The sequence below is a fragment of the Ziziphus jujuba genome, chromosome 7 (genome assembly GCF_031755915.1).
Source record: "Ziziphus jujuba cultivar Dongzao chromosome 7, ASM3175591v1".
In the NCBI taxonomy this organism is placed as follows: Eukaryota; Viridiplantae; Streptophyta; class Magnoliopsida; order Rosales; family Rhamnaceae; genus Ziziphus; species Ziziphus jujuba.
In genome coordinates this window covers 19938005-19955670 of record NC_083385.1, presented here as the reverse complement: position 1 = coordinate 19955670, position 17666 = coordinate 19938005, and the positions used below count along the sequence as shown (strand labels likewise).

The 17666-nt window shown below is 32.0% G+C and overlaps 1 protein-coding gene across 22 annotated transcripts; it reads right to left on the bottom strand.

Moving 5' to 3' along the window:
- Positions 1 to 11855: 11855 nt before the first annotated feature.
- Positions 11856 to 16844, bottom strand: LOC125423671 (uncharacterized). Of its 22 annotated transcripts, none has more exons than XR_009639542.1 (7): positions 16709 to 16844; positions 16185 to 16240; positions 16034 to 16085; positions 14688 to 14731; positions 12619 to 12829; positions 12479 to 12514; positions 11856 to 12346 (listed from the first exon to the last, which is right to left on the bottom strand). XR_009639542.1 is itself a non-coding variant. In XM_048478479.2 (5 exons), exons 1-5 carry the CDS (start codon positions 16759 to 16761, stop codon positions 12172 to 12174), a joined length of 360 nt encoding a protein of 119 aa, XP_048334436.2. In that variant the 5' UTR covers positions 16762 to 16817; the 3' UTR covers positions 11856 to 12171. The 22 variants fall into 22 exon arrangements, 2 of the variants coding, with proteins under 2 accessions (XP_048334436.2, XP_060674730.1); XR_009639537.1 differs by having other exon boundaries at positions 15962 to 16085; positions 16192 to 16240; XR_007242381.2 differs by having other exon boundaries at positions 16192 to 16240.
- Between the last annotated feature and the right edge of the window lie 822 nt (positions 16845 to 17666).

Below are 17666 nucleotides of genomic sequence, written 5' to 3'. Positions count from 1 at the left end.
TATAACAATATACATTTGCCAATTCAAGTGTAGCTTCCAACATTTTTTAACTTAGTTCATGCTCCCATTTTGTCCATATGATGGCTCGTTATTGAATGCAACCCTTAACTAATTACAATTTCGCCAAGTTGCAACTACTATGTTAATGGGTTAGTATTTTATAAAGATCATAAAGACAAAGGATGAGCAAGAGTAGAAACTGACCTTCATCAACTATCAAAAATCAGTAGCCTTTTATGTTGACTAAGAAGACAATGTAAAGAAAGTAGTAAGTACTAATTAGATATGAAGCAAGCAATGACCCACAGGAAAGAAGTAAGTACTTCTTGGATGTGAGTGATAATCCTTGACCAGAGACAACAAGTAATTTTTTTGCAGTGTACCTAAAACAAAATTGCAAAAAGAAGTTTTAAGTTCCAATAAGGAGATGTAAAAAATGAGAATTTATCTTTCAAATAAATTCATAAGCACTACTAGATACATCCTTCATTTAGTGGAGTAGCTTTTAGAATCTGAATAGCAATAATCATAATCTTACATAGAAAGAAAGCAGGGGAAATTAATTTTCAAAATGTAGATTTCAATAAAAATTAAATATAGGAAATTAAATGTTCAATATTGCAAATGTTGATGTTGAGGCGATAGGGACCTCCATGCAGCCTTCATATGGAGGATACCATGCCATGAAACCCCTGGTGATGCATTGAGCCAACATAGCTGTAATAGGAGACCTCTTGAAGAGATAGGGAAGAAAGTCATTATCGGGTGAAAGCATGGGAGGGGGGGGGGGGGGGGGGGCAAATGGAAATAGGGGTAGACATGCGATTTTTCGGTTTCAGGAGGTGATTGTTAGGGATGCAAACCAAGTTCCTTCTTGGTAGGAAATATAGAGAGAATACAATATATAACTCAAATGGACTACTGCACCCATAACCAATTGGTTTTTGGTTGGAACCTTACTTGAGCCTAGGCCTGGAGTGGTGGGTTGGTCTCACTTTCCAACGGTTGATTTCAACATAAATTAAATATAAGCAACAATTTCATTTGACGACCAATAATCTATGTCTTAAATTCTCACTGAAAACTTTGGTTTTTTTCTTTTAACAACATACATCTTTTATTTCTATGACAAACAAACATATAGGTAATATGTAATAGGAAATATACCTATATCAATACAAGGAAACATGAAGATTCTAAAAACACCCATTTCATATCTACATAAAATTATCATATTTTTAGGCCATAAAATTGATTCCCGCATCTAATTAGAAAAAGAAAACTTAAAAAAAAAAAAAAGTATTCTTTCTCAGATTGCAATAAAATACAAAAAAGTAGATTATTGTGCCATTTAAATAGTTGTTGTTTTTTGTTGTCCATAGAATAAAGCAAAAAGAACTCACATCTATGTCATTGTCGTTGTCAATTGAGCAAAGTTTCTGGAACTAGATTTGGTTCAGTACTGACGAATGGTCCAACTTCGATGACCAAAAGCGCACGTAAACATCATTAATGCTCTAGTAGGAGAATTTTTTCCCTACCCACCTAAACTCATGGAAACATCACCCATTAACAAAAATTCTTTAAAATCAATAAAGTAAAACGTCAAAAAAATGGGGAAGCATCAAAAGCAAATTTGCGTAGTGTTAAAAAATTGGGGAAAAGAACTCCCCACAGATGCCGAAAAGCTAGCCCTTTTATCTTCTAAATATTAAGAACAAATACAATGTTTATTTAGAAAAATGCACAGAGAAATACAGAGTTATAGTCATAAAAATAGAAAAGAAAGGGGGGCGAAAAAAAAAAAAAGCATTCCTACCTGTATAGGTAATATTTAGCACTAATAAAAGATCTTTTTTTTTTTTTTTGGTGAGTGCACCAACACTTCTTCTTCAAAGTTAAGTATGAAAAAATGATTTTAGTTACAAAGAATTATTTTATTTGTAGAATAATTATTAAATTATAGCTTTCTATTTTTTGTTGGTTCACTAAATAAAAAATTGATATCTAATGCTTTGTAGTATCAATTTTTTTGCTTTTATATTTTGTTTTACGTTTCAGATTTAGTAGTTTTAGTTCTATGTTTTCTCTTATACCAATTATTACTTTTTAGTTAACCATATGTTTTCAAAATGTTTCTATTTTCTTTTATACAATTATGAGTTTAAGATTGTTGTTTAAGTAGTTTAGTATAATTTTAGATCTAGTTTAGTATAATTTTAGATCTCTCTCTCTCTCTCTTTTATTTTCTTTTTTTTTCCTTTTCTTTTCCAGTATTTTTGCCCTTTTAAATTGATTTTAAGACATTGAGATTGTCCTTAATTATATGTTCAAACTACAAATTTCATTTGTTTGTTCTTCACATGGCAGGAGTGTTGTCAACTTCTACTTGATAGATTAGTCTAGATTTTTGGATTACCATTAGTAACTTATATTCATGGCAAGTCAAGAAGAATCAATAATATAACACTTCGTACTGCAGTAAGCCAGAAGTTTTTGTATGTTGACCGAATTGACCGCTGTGACCAAGTGGGTCCCATGTTGACTTTTTATTCCGAATGGAATGTTACATTAACCAAGGTACCATTGCAAAATACGCATCGACCTAAGTTCGTGGACTAGTAGCACGTCAAAATGGATATACCGTTTGAAAGTTATGAGCGAAACAAGTTGTGGTCCAAACTGTCTGAGTAATGTCGTATTTAACTTTTTAGTCTTGTAAAACTTGGTTTTGACTTATATATGGTTGTAAATTACTCGGCAATACAAGTGCATAGACTAGCGGCACGCTTAATTTGGACATTTAGTTAAAAAGTTATGGACATGTAAAATTTTTCCGAGACTATATTACTGTGTATAAAACTATGTATGTGTGAAAAATGTGTGCACAGTGCCCACCGATACTGTGCCACATGTCAGTTCATTAACCAATCTTGTGAGTGCACAGTGGCATCCAAGGAGGATGTTTTTATTGGTGAAACGTGTGAGTGTGAGGGAGAGGAAAAGGAGATAGAGAAAGGGGGAGAGAGGAGAGAGAAAATTGGCTAGCCGTGATCCACCGTGCTCTAGCCATCGTTGGTGTGCACATGCTGAACCACCAAGTCGGCCACCTAAAAACCGGTCGGCCAGCCAACCTCCACATCCAACACGCCAATGACGCATCAGGATTAGAAAGATTTCCAACGATGGCGTCAATTGCTTTAGACACCGCCCATACCACTGTGTTACCCACCCTCCAATCTACCTCCCCACCAAATTTCACCACCAATGGCCACCAAACACGTCGTCACCGATGACATTTTTTTGTGAGCATGGCTGCTCGCCAAAATTCTTAGTTCCAGTGCATTTTCGACGACATCGCCCACCTTTTCCCACTAATTTAACCTTCCTGAACCTAAATACGATGTCCGTTTCCTCCAAATCACAACGGATTGGGAGACATATAATTTCTAACCCTTTCCGGGTAAATTCTAGCCACCACTGATTCGATCTCTAAAAGGTAAGTCTCAATCTATGATCTTTGTGTTACAAGCTTCGTTTTGATATATAATTTGCATATTTTAGACAATTTTTATGTTAGCTCTCCCGGATAACCCGTGTATATTATAATGATTAAAATATCATTTTAATTGGTATTGTGTGATGTTGATATTTTAGGCATACGTGTGAATCATGGGACCAATCCTGTAAAGGACTCGGGTGATCTGTGCATTTGAGTTGAGTGATCCTTTTTTAAAAAAAATTATTTTAGGTTTGTTAAAATATATATACATTGTGTTAATTGAATTTCTGAAAAATATGTTATATATGTTTAATATCTAAGATTTACATTGACTGTGTACATGTGTCACCTTAAAATTTATATTTTGGATTTGTAAAGAAATTGTATTTTAAAGTTACCGCTAAATTATTGTTAAATTTTATTGATGGATTTATTATGCATCCTAAAATGTATTTATGTGAATTTTGATTATTTGTGGATTTTATGTGGTTTAAATGTAATTTTTTGTATAAATTGATTTTAAGGTTTTGAGAAAAATATTTGTATTAAATTATTGTGTTCAAAAATATATTTATGTATTTAATTATTTATGGAATTGGATTTGAATGTGGTAAAAGTTAATGCATTTAACTTGATGGATTCATGACAATGGTTTAAAAAGAAATATGAGATTTTATGGATTTAAAAAGGATGTGCAAAACCTGTTGTATTTTTATAGATTTATGATCTAGTGGTTTTAAAGGCACCATATAGTATTGGTGTTCTGTACTGTATCTGTATCTGTTTGTTAGAGCACAAGTATGTAGGGTCATCCTGTGGGATGCCATGGATCTAAAGACTGGCAGGTATAATCAATATTCTAAGGACCAAGTTATATGCTTAACACATGTAAGTCAAACTCCTCGTTGTGTGATGCTTTTAGATAATGCCTCGTATAGTAGTAAGGCTTAGAAAAAAGTAGTCAATGCTGTGTTGACTGCCTAATGCGCTTCTAGGCACTAAAAGGTGCAAGCCTTTTTGTTCAAATTTTTTCTTTTCTAAGATTATTTTTTAAAAAATGTTAAAAAACAATTCATAAGAAATTGAAAATAAAAAATATTGTTAAAAAATGGAAAATGATATGTTACCACCTAAAAAATGTTCTAAAAATGTTCAAGTTGAAATTAGGGATCCGAAGAAAATGATTTCGTATTGAATGGCACGGAAGATAAGTTGGATGAAGATGTAGATATTTAATTAGAGTCCGATAAAGAATTAGACAAAAGTTAGATTATGGTAATAACTAAAGTATGTATTAATCTAGAAATTATTAGATACCTGCAGGTTTGTAATATATATGTTTTAAAACTAATCTGTTGTTGAAAACTTGGAAAACATGAATTTTTATAAATCTATTATGATTAATTACATACTAATCATGTTTGTTGCATATATAAAGGTAATATAGATTTATATATTTTTTGATATTTAAAATATGAATTATTTTGTTTATTTAGTAGCTTTATAATAATTAAAATAATAATATAATTGTAAAATGCATTTTCATGCCTAGGCACAACTAGGCTCGTAAGGCTTAAAACTTGACCTTGCCTCCTTGCGATGCCTTATGCCTTTTAGAACACTGGTTATAATGCACAATGAGCATCAATCGTCTCCTTCCATGGTCAGGATGACAGTTGTTAGCATCAGCACCGTTGGGACACCAAGATAACTATTTGCAAGTCCTCTTTTTAACCTCCCCATCAGAGTGGTACTTTCGTTTCCTATGGTCTTTTGATTGCTTCAAAGCTGTCCCCGGGGGGGATACAATTCGCTTTTTCTTTTCCTTCAAGGCTAGAAATTTTAACACATTGATTTTGCTTGTTCCTGTCCTTCGCTTTAGGGCCTATCCCTTAGTGTGGTCAGTACTCCATACTGTCGGGCAGCAAAACTTACACTTGTTCACTAATTATGACAGTTCACCAGGGTATAACAAGGCCATTTTTGTCCACCGCCCTTCTCACGGAGTTGTACGTGCAATGGGATTTTTTTCATTATACAAAAAAAAAAAAAGAAAAAAAAAAGCCATCCCATGAGTATACATGACCCCACTCCGCCCTTCTCTTCTCTATTTTGAGGGATCCCTCATCTCATATTTCATTTAGGATTCCAAGCTTTCCTTTGACTTTCCAAACAGTTTCCAATATGCCTATACAGTAAGTCTTTACACATATGATAGTGGCAGCCAGGTTATCGACGATTCTACAATAGGCAGCTGCTAGAGAATCCACTAACCACCCTGAATGAAGAGTGGGTGAACAAAATGCAGAACATATTAGAAAGCTACCTCGCTCGTTTACCCTAACTACTTAAATGAATCTATCTCCTACTTCTTCTATGACCTAGATAGAAAGCGGAACGCCAGTCCTAACTGGCAATTTTCCTCTAATTCAATATCCCATGAAAATAGAGTCGCTAACCCTCATTATGCTAAATTCAGAGTTAGCGATATTGACTAAGAAAGAATTTCAGATACTAAGGCTTTGCTTTTAGGGCTACCTCCCTTTCACTTCACAAAGATCAAGATCAAATGAACGTTCATTTTATTTCTGCTAGAGGAAAAAAAATTTCTAGCCTTTCAGGAATGGCAGGGCATCAACTCCATTAAATAAGGCATTGCAAACATGGAGGTTAAAGAGAAGATGTCTCCTTAAAGCACTATCAGAAAAATACTTAGTAAAGAACCTTTTGTACGTGGCCCTATCAGGTTCGTTTGTTGGAGGTGTAAGGCAGAAGGAAGAGTACTCACTTCCCTTCCAGCCCCCTTCGATTTAGTTTCTACAGTGACAGGTTTGCATTTTAACCTGATATTCTTGTTTGAATAGGAAGATTTCGGTTTTTCTTGTTCCTTCTCTTCGATAAGCCTCTATCCCAACTTTCTTCTTCTAACTAAGAAAGCATAGGAATATATCTTACTATAATACAATTAATGCAATTCATTAGTTTAATCATACCAAGTTGATTATGTAGTCGATATGCTCATAAACCCGGCGGGCTTTTTGGCACATGGAAAAGGGGAGGTGGATGGAGGGGGCTTGTTTCTTAGCTATTTCACTCATCATTTAGCCTGCTCGACCCAATCATGATATTGAAGGATGGGACCTTCTCTCAAAAATCTCTAGATCTAGAGAAGAGTTGAAGATGGTGCAACATCGAATCCTGTTACATTACTTCGAATGGAATCTTAGCCTGCCTCACTTGCTTTACTACATAAGGGCATAAGTGAATTCAAGGGGTTTCCTTAGAGTTCCTTTCCCAACGATTTCATTTGAGGTCCAATCGTCGTATGCTTAACACATGCTGGAGCGTAGTCTCTGAGACCCTCTTCAGGTCATTATAAAAAGTGAGGGGTGTGTAACTACAGTTCTTTTTGGAATGAGCAAATCCCCTAAATTATAAGAGAGGAGGATAGAGTTAGTGTTGATTACGAAGGAAGGAACTAGTAATCCATTCAAGAAGCAATCCAAAAACTAGCTTTCCCGAACAATGTATATTGTGAAATGGTGGCGCTATAACAAATCTAGAGAGTTAGCATTGATTGGGAAGGAAGGAACTAGTCTTTTCTTTCCTTTTTTTCTTATCTTGTAATATTTCTTTCTATCTTGTATCGTATTAAATTCTCTGTTTAATTGTAAACCCTATGATGCTCTGTATACTGTATTAAACTATTAATTATTTAATATTATGCTTGTTCCCTGTATTGTATTTTTATGAAGTGCTAAAACTTGTGGAATCATTTTTTGTAAGATAGGAGAAATAAGGTGGTGCTTTTAGAAGTGTGTTTTTTGTGCAAGGAATTTTGTGGCATGTCCAACCTTTAGAGGAGATACTGTCGGATTTTCCATTGGAAGATTCAGTAGGGTTTTCCTGGGATCAGGACTTATGTAGGGTTCCAATATGCAACTTTGGATGCGTCTTGACAATCAAGATTTTGTAAGTTTTTGTTATTATTATTACTGTGTTAAAGATACATTTATGACTACTTAGTAATTTATCTTTTTTATTTCTTGTTTTGCATCAATTACATGTAAAAACAAAGTTATCTATATATCTTTGAAATGTGGCTATGCAGGTGAGAATCATTTTGAGAGCTCAAATTCTATATCAAATAATGATATGGACTCGTTTGATACCTTGAATGAAGATATTGAAGGAAAGTATGTTACTTTTGTGACAAGTAAAACAAGTGAGAAAATGCCTAAGATTGGAATGTGTTCTCAAAAGAGGATTAAAGCTTATAAATTCTACAATGAATATGCAAAAATGATATGTTGTAATGTATGCAAAGATAAATATCGAGGATTGGCAAATAGAATAATAAGAAAAACATCATTTGTATGTTCAAAACATGGTCAGCATAGATCCAATAACCCTTCATATGTGAGGAAGATTAATCACTTAGAAACAAGAACAGGGTGTTTGGCAATGATAGAATCGATAAGATGGTATATGGATTGTTTTTCAATTTGTTTCTGACCCCAATCATGAACAGGTAGGGAAAAATCAACAAGATATGCTTAGACCACAAAGGCAAATGGCTAAAGCTCAAGCAAGTGTAATTGATATAATGGGAAATGCAGGTATAAAGCCCAATGATATATTTTCCTATATGGTAGGGTAAGCAGTGGCATCGAAAGTGTGAAAATCTTAGAGCCTGATCGTGATAATTTTTTACAAGGTAAAAGGATACATACTCTTCAAACTTGAGATGCACAGAATGTAATAATTCACTTCCAAAAAATGATTCATCATTATTCTTTACAATGCAACTAGATTTTGAAAATCGAATGACCAACATCTTTTGGAAGGATGGCATATCAAAGATAAATTACACTTATTTTGGAGATATAGCCATCTTTGATACAACATATCGAACATGCAAATATAATATGGTTTGTGCACCATTTATCGAAGTAAACCATGATAGACAAAATATTTTATTCGGTTGTGCTTTTTTGTTGGATGAGACAAAAGATTCTTTTGTTTAGCCATTTGAATCTTTTCTGCAAGCAATGGGGAACAAGCAACTAAGAGGATAGTTTTCATAGATCAATGTCAAGCTATGCCAAATGCAATTGAAAAGGTATTTCCAGAAACCCATCATAGACTTTTTTATGGCATATTAATCACAATGCTGCCAAATATCCTGCCTATTATTTAAGGATGAGAGAGTTTAAGACTTTATTCAATAAATGCCTTTCCAATTGTGAAATAGAACAAGAGTTTGAAGAAGTATGGAATCAATTGCTAACAGTAGTTGATTTGTGAAAGAATTTATGGGTTAACACATTGTTTGATTTGCATAAAAAATAATGTCTAGCTTTTAGCAAAAATTATTTTTCAACTGGTATAATATCTACACAAAGAAGCGAAAGCATGAATAATGTTTTTGGGGGTGTGACAACTAAGACAATATCTCTTACTAAACTTGTTCTTTAATATAAAAAGATCTTAGAGCATAGATGTCATTCCGAGTTGATGAAAGATTTTCGATGCAATCAAGGTGTACCTAGTTGCGCAGGTAAGATTGGAGGCATAATCAAACAACCAGTAACAGAGTATACTTATGCTATGTTTCAAGTGTTCCAAAGGGAGCTATGGGAATCTTTATTAGTTCAATTGAGGAAACTGGTGAGGATGAAAGCTTTCATATGTATAAGCTTGTTAAAGATGGTGATTAAAAAGAAAAAAAAAATGCATCGTGAAGTTTCAATTCTTTGATTGCATGTGAATTGTCCTTGCAAAAAATTTGAATCTGTAGGCATTTTGTGTCTTCATGCTCTAAAAGTTCATAATTTTTGTAACATTTTGTTCTTCCTCCTCCATATATTTTAAAGACATCGACAAAAGGAGCAAAAGATGGTTTGGGAATGGACAATGATAGCAAATCAGTTGTTGGCATAACAAGAGAGGCAATCAGCTTCAGAAGGAGTCAAGAAATGTGAAAAGGAGTTCACTTTGCTAGAAAGGGTGTACTGACAATGGAAACAACTAAAGTGGTTGAAAAAATATTGGAGCAAAGCTTGAAAGATTTTGAAAATGTGGTTAAAGTGAAAAAAGTTGAGAGGAAGCAAATGCTAGTAAAGGAGATGAAGTTGATAGTGAGGATGATTATGAAGAAAAAACTGATGACCAGCATCCGAAGGCAACTCCGTTACATGCATTGGATCCCTCGCATCTTAGAATGAAAGGGTTAACAAATGCTACAATGAGAAGCCAACTTGAAAGAAAGAATCGTAACAAAAAGATAAAAGTTGAGCATCATCCTGATGATGTTGAGAAGACTAAGAACAAAAAGCTCAAAAGTATCAATGAAGGTAAAATTAATTTTTCTTATTTAATAACTTCATTAGTCTTTATTTATTTATTTTTCTCATGACATTTTTTTTTTTTTCCAATTATACAGGGCAAAGATCAAAGACAAAAGGTTGTAATTTTAATGAATTAAGAGGAACTCCATCAATTATTAAACATTCAGGCCTTTCAAATTTATAGTTATTAGTACGAATGTGAATATAAATTATAGAGTTCAGGTGTGACATTGTGTTTTTATATACGTACTTATTTATTTTTTTTAATTTATAATTTTTATTTTAAATATTCATGTGACTTTGAAAAATTGCTTTTTAAGCAGGGTAACACATCTTCAAGCATTTCATTTTGCCACTGCCTCATTTTAATCAGGTTAACTATCTTACTTTAATTTATATGGGTATATCATTGCATTCAACATACTAACGTTTAGCAATATGTGAAACCTTCATTATTGAATTTGAGTCCTAGTCATCCAATTTTGATTGATAGTTATGTGAATTCTCCATTAATTTCAAATGTTCTGTTGAAGCTTTGACATTTTTTCTAATACTTTTAAAATTTATTTTTAGAATTTTACTATGATTATTTGTCTAATTTCCTATTTTCATATTTGTTTTAGTTTTCAATTTTCTATATTTGTTTAGTTTCTTATTCTTATATTGTTTAGTTTCTTTTTCTTATATTTGTTTAGTTTCCTATTTGTAATTAGATTAGGCAAGGACTTTATGCCTATAAATTAGGACTCTGTATCCAGGTTTCTTTTCAGTACACACATTTTATATTTTATCACATACTCGTATTTTATATTTTAGTAATACACATATTTTATGTTTTCAGTTTATTAAGATTTTATATTTTATTTTGTGTACTCAGATTTTACATTCTATCAAATACAATCTTTTCTATTTTCTTTTTCTAATTTTTCTAATTTTCTATTTTCTTCAAAGTTTAACAAACTTTGAAATTTTATTTTAATTTATTCCAAGTTTAACATAACTTTGGAAGTTTATTTAATTTCCTCAAAGTTTAACATTACTTTGAAATTTCATTTTCAATTTTACTGCTTTACAATTTTATTTTTATTTTGCTGCTGCGACTTTGTTTTCAACAGTAGTGACAGAGCCTATTTTCAATTTAAAGCCTATTTCATCAGGCTCAAATGTCCAAAATTTCTGGTTACTTTTATGTTTTCTTGTTATGTCTCTGTTATTTTCGTTGCATTTTAATCAGACCGTCATTGTTTCATATTGTATATTGTGATCCTTTAATAAATATTTATCTTTCTATTTTCTTCAAAGTTTAACAAACTTTGAAATTTTATTTTGATTTATTCCAAGTTTAACATAACTTTGGAAGTTTATTTAATTTCCTCAAAGTTTAACATTACTTTGAAATTTCATTTTCAATTTTACTGCTTTACAATTTTATTTTTATTTTGCTGCTGCGACTTTGTTTTCAACAGTAGTGACAGAGCCTATTTTCAATTTAAAGCCTATTTTCATCAGGTTCAAATGTCAAAAAACTTCTGGTTACTTTTATGTTTTCTTGTTATGTCTCTGTTATTTTCGTTGCATTTTAATCAGACTGTCATTGTTTCATGTTGTGTATTGTGATCCTTTAATAAATATTTATCTTTTTAATGTTGCCCAGAATAATATTCAAAAGGGTTTATGAGGAAGTTAAGAAGAAAAAAGGATTTGCCTTGCAAATCATATTCTTTTATAGTTGATGTCTGGATGACTTGGAGCACTTCTTGTTAATGTGTTGATGATCTGGAATACTTGTAGATATACTTTGGTTTGGCAAACTTTCTTTTCATGTTTTGTTAATTATTTAATATTTAAATTTGGATCTTGCAACGTTTTGTTGTTATATGCCAATGATACAGTCCATATGATATGATCAAAAACCACATTCTGCTTTGCTCACAAAATTGAACATAGGTACATAAACTCTAACTATTGACACACAGACAACAAACTCAAAGTTACCATCCATATGATCAAATAAACTTTCTCCCTTGAAACATATTTTATTGTACATTTGATTGTTTTACAAAATTGGAACAAGTACATAAGTTACAACCGATGCCAACACAGGCAACAAGCTATGCTACATTAACCCCTACAACAAGCCATGTCTAGGAAGTTTACTACGATTCACAGTCATTGAGCACCATGCCAGATTACAATTCATGCCAGATTACAAGCCTTAGAAAACCATGCCAGAATGCATACCGTCTTTGATCACCATGTAGAATGTCATAATGCTAAATTCCAGATTGCTTAGTTACAATTCAACTCATTATCCTCTTACTACCAAAATGTCACATTGCCTTTTATCACCATGCCAGAATTTTTCACAGCTATAGCAAAGCACACACATAATTCCAAAAATCCAAAGTATATCCAAGTACATAATTCCAGAAAATGCTGCAATGCATCTTGAAATTGCATTGACATTCTACCTCTCCCAAATTGTAGCATGAGGCTGCAAACGAAAAAAAAAAAAAAAAAAAAAAAAACTTCAAGTATACAGTTATTTAACAAGAAAACAGGACCATGATAACATTAAGAATATAACTTAGAAAAAGTGTACAATTAATTTCAATTTAATCCATACCAAACGGGGAACTTCCAACACAGAAAGAAATTTTTCCTGCAAAATGGCAAATAGGATCATGAAAAAACTACGTTAGTTTGATAGTTGCCAATTACCACAAAAGGGTAGTTTACCTTGCATGCCAAATTAAGAGTACTTACATAGAAGCTGTATCAAGCCGGTCTTAATAGCTCACTTAATTTTGGCATATCAAGTGACTAAAAATTCTGGAGATTCACTTTTTCTTGACAACTATGAGGAAAGAGGAATTTTTTTTCTTTTTTTAATATTTTTTTCCAATCACGTTAACTTGAAAATTTCTGCTAGTCTGGTCAAACCCTTTCTATGCATATGAACTGTCAAATTTCCAAACTGCCATCAAATAATAATTGAACAATAGAAAATCGTTACATTCACATGGTATTATTGCTAATAATACTAAGTTTAAGCTGCATATACAAGATGATCGATCTGATTATGAGCAAGGCATTATAAGTAGTTTCTTAAATTCTGTTCTTGAAATTAATACTAATGTGAAGGAGTTTGATATTTGTTTTATGCCTACTCACGGTTCTATATGCTCTCGTCCATACTATTGTTTACCACTTCGATTCTCAATAGTCTAAGATCTTCCTTAACTCACCTTGACATAAAGGGTATAAGGTTGAATAAAAATTTTCGTATCAACTTTCCATCTTTAAGGAATCTGTGTTTGTGCGATATAGAGTTTGTTGTCATGAATCAAATTTCCCTTTCACTTTTCCATCTCTTTGATTTGCATAGAATTTGAAGCCCAAGCCCTCCAAAACCTAATTTCTGGATGCCGTTTTATTGGGGATTTGCATTTAGATAATATTCTTCTTGTCTAGATCTTATGAACCAATTGAACATTCATAGTTAAAGCCTAAAATCCCGTGTTGTATTAGTGATTTTTATTATACAAAGGCAACATTCAGTACACTAGCCTACTTTAAATATGAAAGCTGCAATATGAATTCAACTTTTCGGATAAGCCCTCTGAACCCGTTAGAAGCAAGTGTGAAGTATGATTTGTTTGATGATTATGATGAATCATGGTATTCTAATATACCAAAGCTGCTATCAAATCTTAATTGCGCCAACACTTTGAGGTTTGAAGCTCCATCAGAAAAGGTAACGCTACATTTTTGTATTAATTATTTTTGCCTTGGTACATGATCAAAGTTCCTTACAATGTAATTTATTATTTGTGCTTTTATGTTCTTGAAGGCTCTACTTATTCCAGAAAATATGAGGAAAATCTCACCATTGATTGATGTGAAGCATTTGAAGTTAAAGATACACGGTAAACCCAGCATAAACTCATAACTAAGAGATACTTTGAATTGGTATGTGCCATCTTTCAAGACTCTAAATAGAATATTTGTAAAAATATTTTTTGGTTTTCTACTTTACATTACTCAACTTACACTCTCATTAGAGGCTATTGCTTTCTAAAACTATTTACTTCTACTATATAGCAACCATTTGTTCTACTTTTTTTTTTTTTTTTCCCCTTTGCAATTACAAGTACAAAATAGTTATTGTAGTAGAAATTCTCTCTTATTTGTAACATAATAGCTTATGTTTCTGTATTTAAGATAACAGATTAGAACTTAAACTGATCCAGGAAAATTTTTTTAAGAAAAAAAAAAAAATTAATATTTTAGTTTTTCCAGTCTTTTTCGATCCTATGTAAAATAATAGACTGGAAAAGAAAACAGATAATAATAGGCTGAAGTTTAAATCTTACAAAACCTGCAATTTTCACTAAGACTGTTGAGGCATTAAAATTTTTGTGGAAAGTCCATATAAGAAGCCAGTGTCATTTATATATACAGGCTTAAATACAAAAACAGATGAAAATAATTATGTTTCCTGATGCTGAGACTCAAATTTAAATTTAACCGTGAACGATGACAATCCTCTGTCTAGAAAAGGCGCACAAGCCCTGCACAAGGGGCATTTTATATGCATATAAACATTTATAAATGGATAGAAAGTGAGGTGGTGAAGAGAGAACATAAGATCAAATGGTTTGTTTTATTTTTAAGAACCAACCAGATTCCATGAATCAAGGCTCTGACAAGATTGGTTACTTGGCTTCCAGCCCAGACCATGGCCATAACTTTAAGAAAAAATGAATAATCACCAAAGTTTTATTATTTATTGAACATCAGCAATATTCAAATATGAATGCCTACAGTTTTACCTTTCAAGGTAACTCATCCTCCCAAGTGCTGGAGCAATATAAAACTGAAAAGTGAAGAACAGATAGCATTGATAAGCTAAACATATTATGTGCATACAGAAACAACTACAAGGTGGGGCATTGCTGTTGAAAGAAAAAATAAAAATAAATAAATAAATTGCTGCCAAGTTAGTAATGCTATTGGTTGATGGACCCAAGACAAAGAAGCGTGAGTAAATAAACACTGATAACCCTTTTCAGCTATCTATATAAATGTGGTAGCACTGAACTAAGAAATGGGAAGTTCAACATCATAAAACACTAATAGTTAAAAAGCAAAACGAAATATTTACATAAACATTTTCACAAAGTTATACAAGTAATAGAAAACAACTGAATTCAAACATCTAGAAGAATCACTCGAAGCTTTGCAGAATTTTCAATAATGCAAGACCAGGAAGTCATTACACGATCCAAAGATTTGTCCAATGGAAAAAAATAAAAATAAAAAACATGGGAGTTCAATCATGGAATGGCAACAAACAAGATTTACGGGGGGCACTCCTTAATATTATGAAAGGTTTATTATGCATGTCAAAGATGAAATATTATATAATTTGTCACTTATCACATCTTAAAAATGAAAAACCAACCAAAAACATAGAAGTTGCAGACTTCAATCCAAAATCAATTATACAATTAATTATGGAACTATACAAACCTATTCATGTTCTCAATTTTCCAACAATCCCATTGTACCAAATACATTACAAGGGTTCACTTAAAATATATGTCTTCCATATGCCCAACTTAGAAAGCAACCCTAGGATGCCAGATTTTATTGTTTTATCTAAGCATTTATCAGAGATAATCATGGAAGAAAAGAATCTAAAATCAGCCATACATTAACTAAAGCTTTCAGATATTCTAAAACTCAACTGCCTTGCCAAACACTACTTATAACCTGCTCCCCAACATCATACCAATAAACCATAGTCCTTAAAGAATGAAGATTGACTAAAATACAGTGTAAAGCAAGTACTACAAACTCATACTCTTTGTCTCTATGATCTTAATATTTCCAAGTACTACTTCACAATAAATATTAGCCAACTCCAGTGTAGGTTCCAACATTCTTGTATTTAGTTCTTACTTATGCTCCCTTTTTGTCTCTACGAAGGCTCGTGATTGAACTCAGCCCTTAACTAACAATAATTTCGCCTTGCAACTACTATCTTAACGGGCCAAGCATTTATAAAGATCACAGAAAAAGGTGAGCAAGAGTACAAGCTGACCCTCATCAACTAACAACAATCAGTGGCCTTTTATGTTGACTAAGAAGACGGTGTAAAGAAAGTAGTAAGTACTCGTTGAATGTGAGCAGTACTCCTTGACCACAAGTACTTTTTCCCAGTGTACCTAAAACAAAATTACAGAATGAAGCTTTAGGAGTAATAAGTTTCATAAGGAGATTAATGAATGAGAAACTATCTTTCAAGTGAATTTAGTTAGCACTACCAGATACCTCCTTCATGTTCAGTGGAGTAGCTTTTAGCATCTGAATAACAATAAGCCTAACCTCACACCGAAAGAAAGCAGGGGAAAAATTTTCAAAATGCAGATTTCAGCAAAAATTAAATAAAGGAAGTAAAATGTTCAATATTCAAAATGTTGATTTCAATAGATATCAAATATAAACAGCAATTTCATTTGAAGACCAATAGTATATCTCTCAAATTCTAACTTTGTCTTTTTACTATTAGCAGCATACATTTTTTTGGTCTCTATGACAAATATATAGGTAATATGCAATATGAAATATACAGGAAACACGAAGATTCAAACACTCATTTCATATCTACATAAAATTATCATACTTTTAGGCCATAAAATCATTTCCCACATCTAATAAGAAAAGAAAGAATAAAAAAAGAAAAGGTGTTCTTTCTAAGATTGCAAAGTAATCATAAAAGAAGTAAAGCAATACGCCATTGAAATGGTTGTCGTTTTGTGATACAGAGAGTAAAGCAAAAAGAACTCACATCAGTGCCGTTGCCATTGTTAACTGAGCAGTGTAAGCGCGCGCAAACGCCATTGACGTTCCGGTGGGAGAAGAAGTTCTGCAACCCCAACCAAACCCATTAGCAAAAACAAATGGACGAAATAAAAAAAGAAAACTTTTTCTAACCACTTGGAATTGGCCCAGCCCAGCCCAGCCCACCCATTGCACACAACGATATGCAATGTTGTTATGTTAAGAAATTTAAAAGCCTTTTCCCCTTTTTTTTTTTTTTTTTTTTTTAAATAACATGGTAGAGGTTTGTATCTGAATTTAGATGTGTATTTCAAGTGGTTTTATACTGTTAAGTCTATAAATATGAGTTTAAAAGCATTGTTAAACACACACATAAATAAAATGGTATTTTATCTACTTTCATATTTCAAATTATTATATTTTTTTTCTTCCCTATTATCCCATTAATATTATTCCAAGTAATATCATCTATACCCCTTTTAAGGATAGTAGGTTATAATTTTTAAAATCTGGATTATTGAATTGAAATTAGTGCAAATTTCATGGTTTCTAAATGAAGTATTTCCAAACAGAAAAATATAATTTTATTTAAATTCCTGAGTGAAGTTATTATAATTTAATTTTTTAAATTACAATTAGCAGCATTATAAGGAGCGTGGATACTATTGATTCAAGAATGTAAATGAAACAATAAGGGGAAAAAATAATAATTTGTTAAAACTTTAAAGAAGGTTGATAATATTATTAAAATCAGCTAAATTAATTCGTATTTAAATTAAATTTCAAAAGAAATGCATGAAATTAATCTAAAATAGTAAGCTTTTACATCTACACTGTAAGGTTATACATTTGAGACATGTTTCTTTTTCTCCTGAATTAGAAATATATGTGATAATGTTAAATAAAAAAAGTTAAATAAAAATAAATAAAGAAATAAAGGTCAATTTAAAGTCAAATAAAAATAA

Bases quoted from the DNA above. Each gene is read 5' to 3' on its own strand.
- LOC125423671 (XM_048478479.2), bottom strand. From the start codon at position 16,761: ATGGCGTTTGCGCGCGCTTACACTGCTCAGTTAACAATGGCAACGGCA. The intron at 14,732-16,033 runs GTACTTACTACT...TTCACTTTTCAG, and splicing joins GTACTGCTCACATTCAACGA to TTTTATATTGCTCCAGCACT. The intron at 12,347-12,478 runs GTATGGATTAAA...TTTCGTTTGCAG, and splicing joins TGTTGGAAGTTCCCCGTTTG to CCTCATGCTACAATTTGGGA.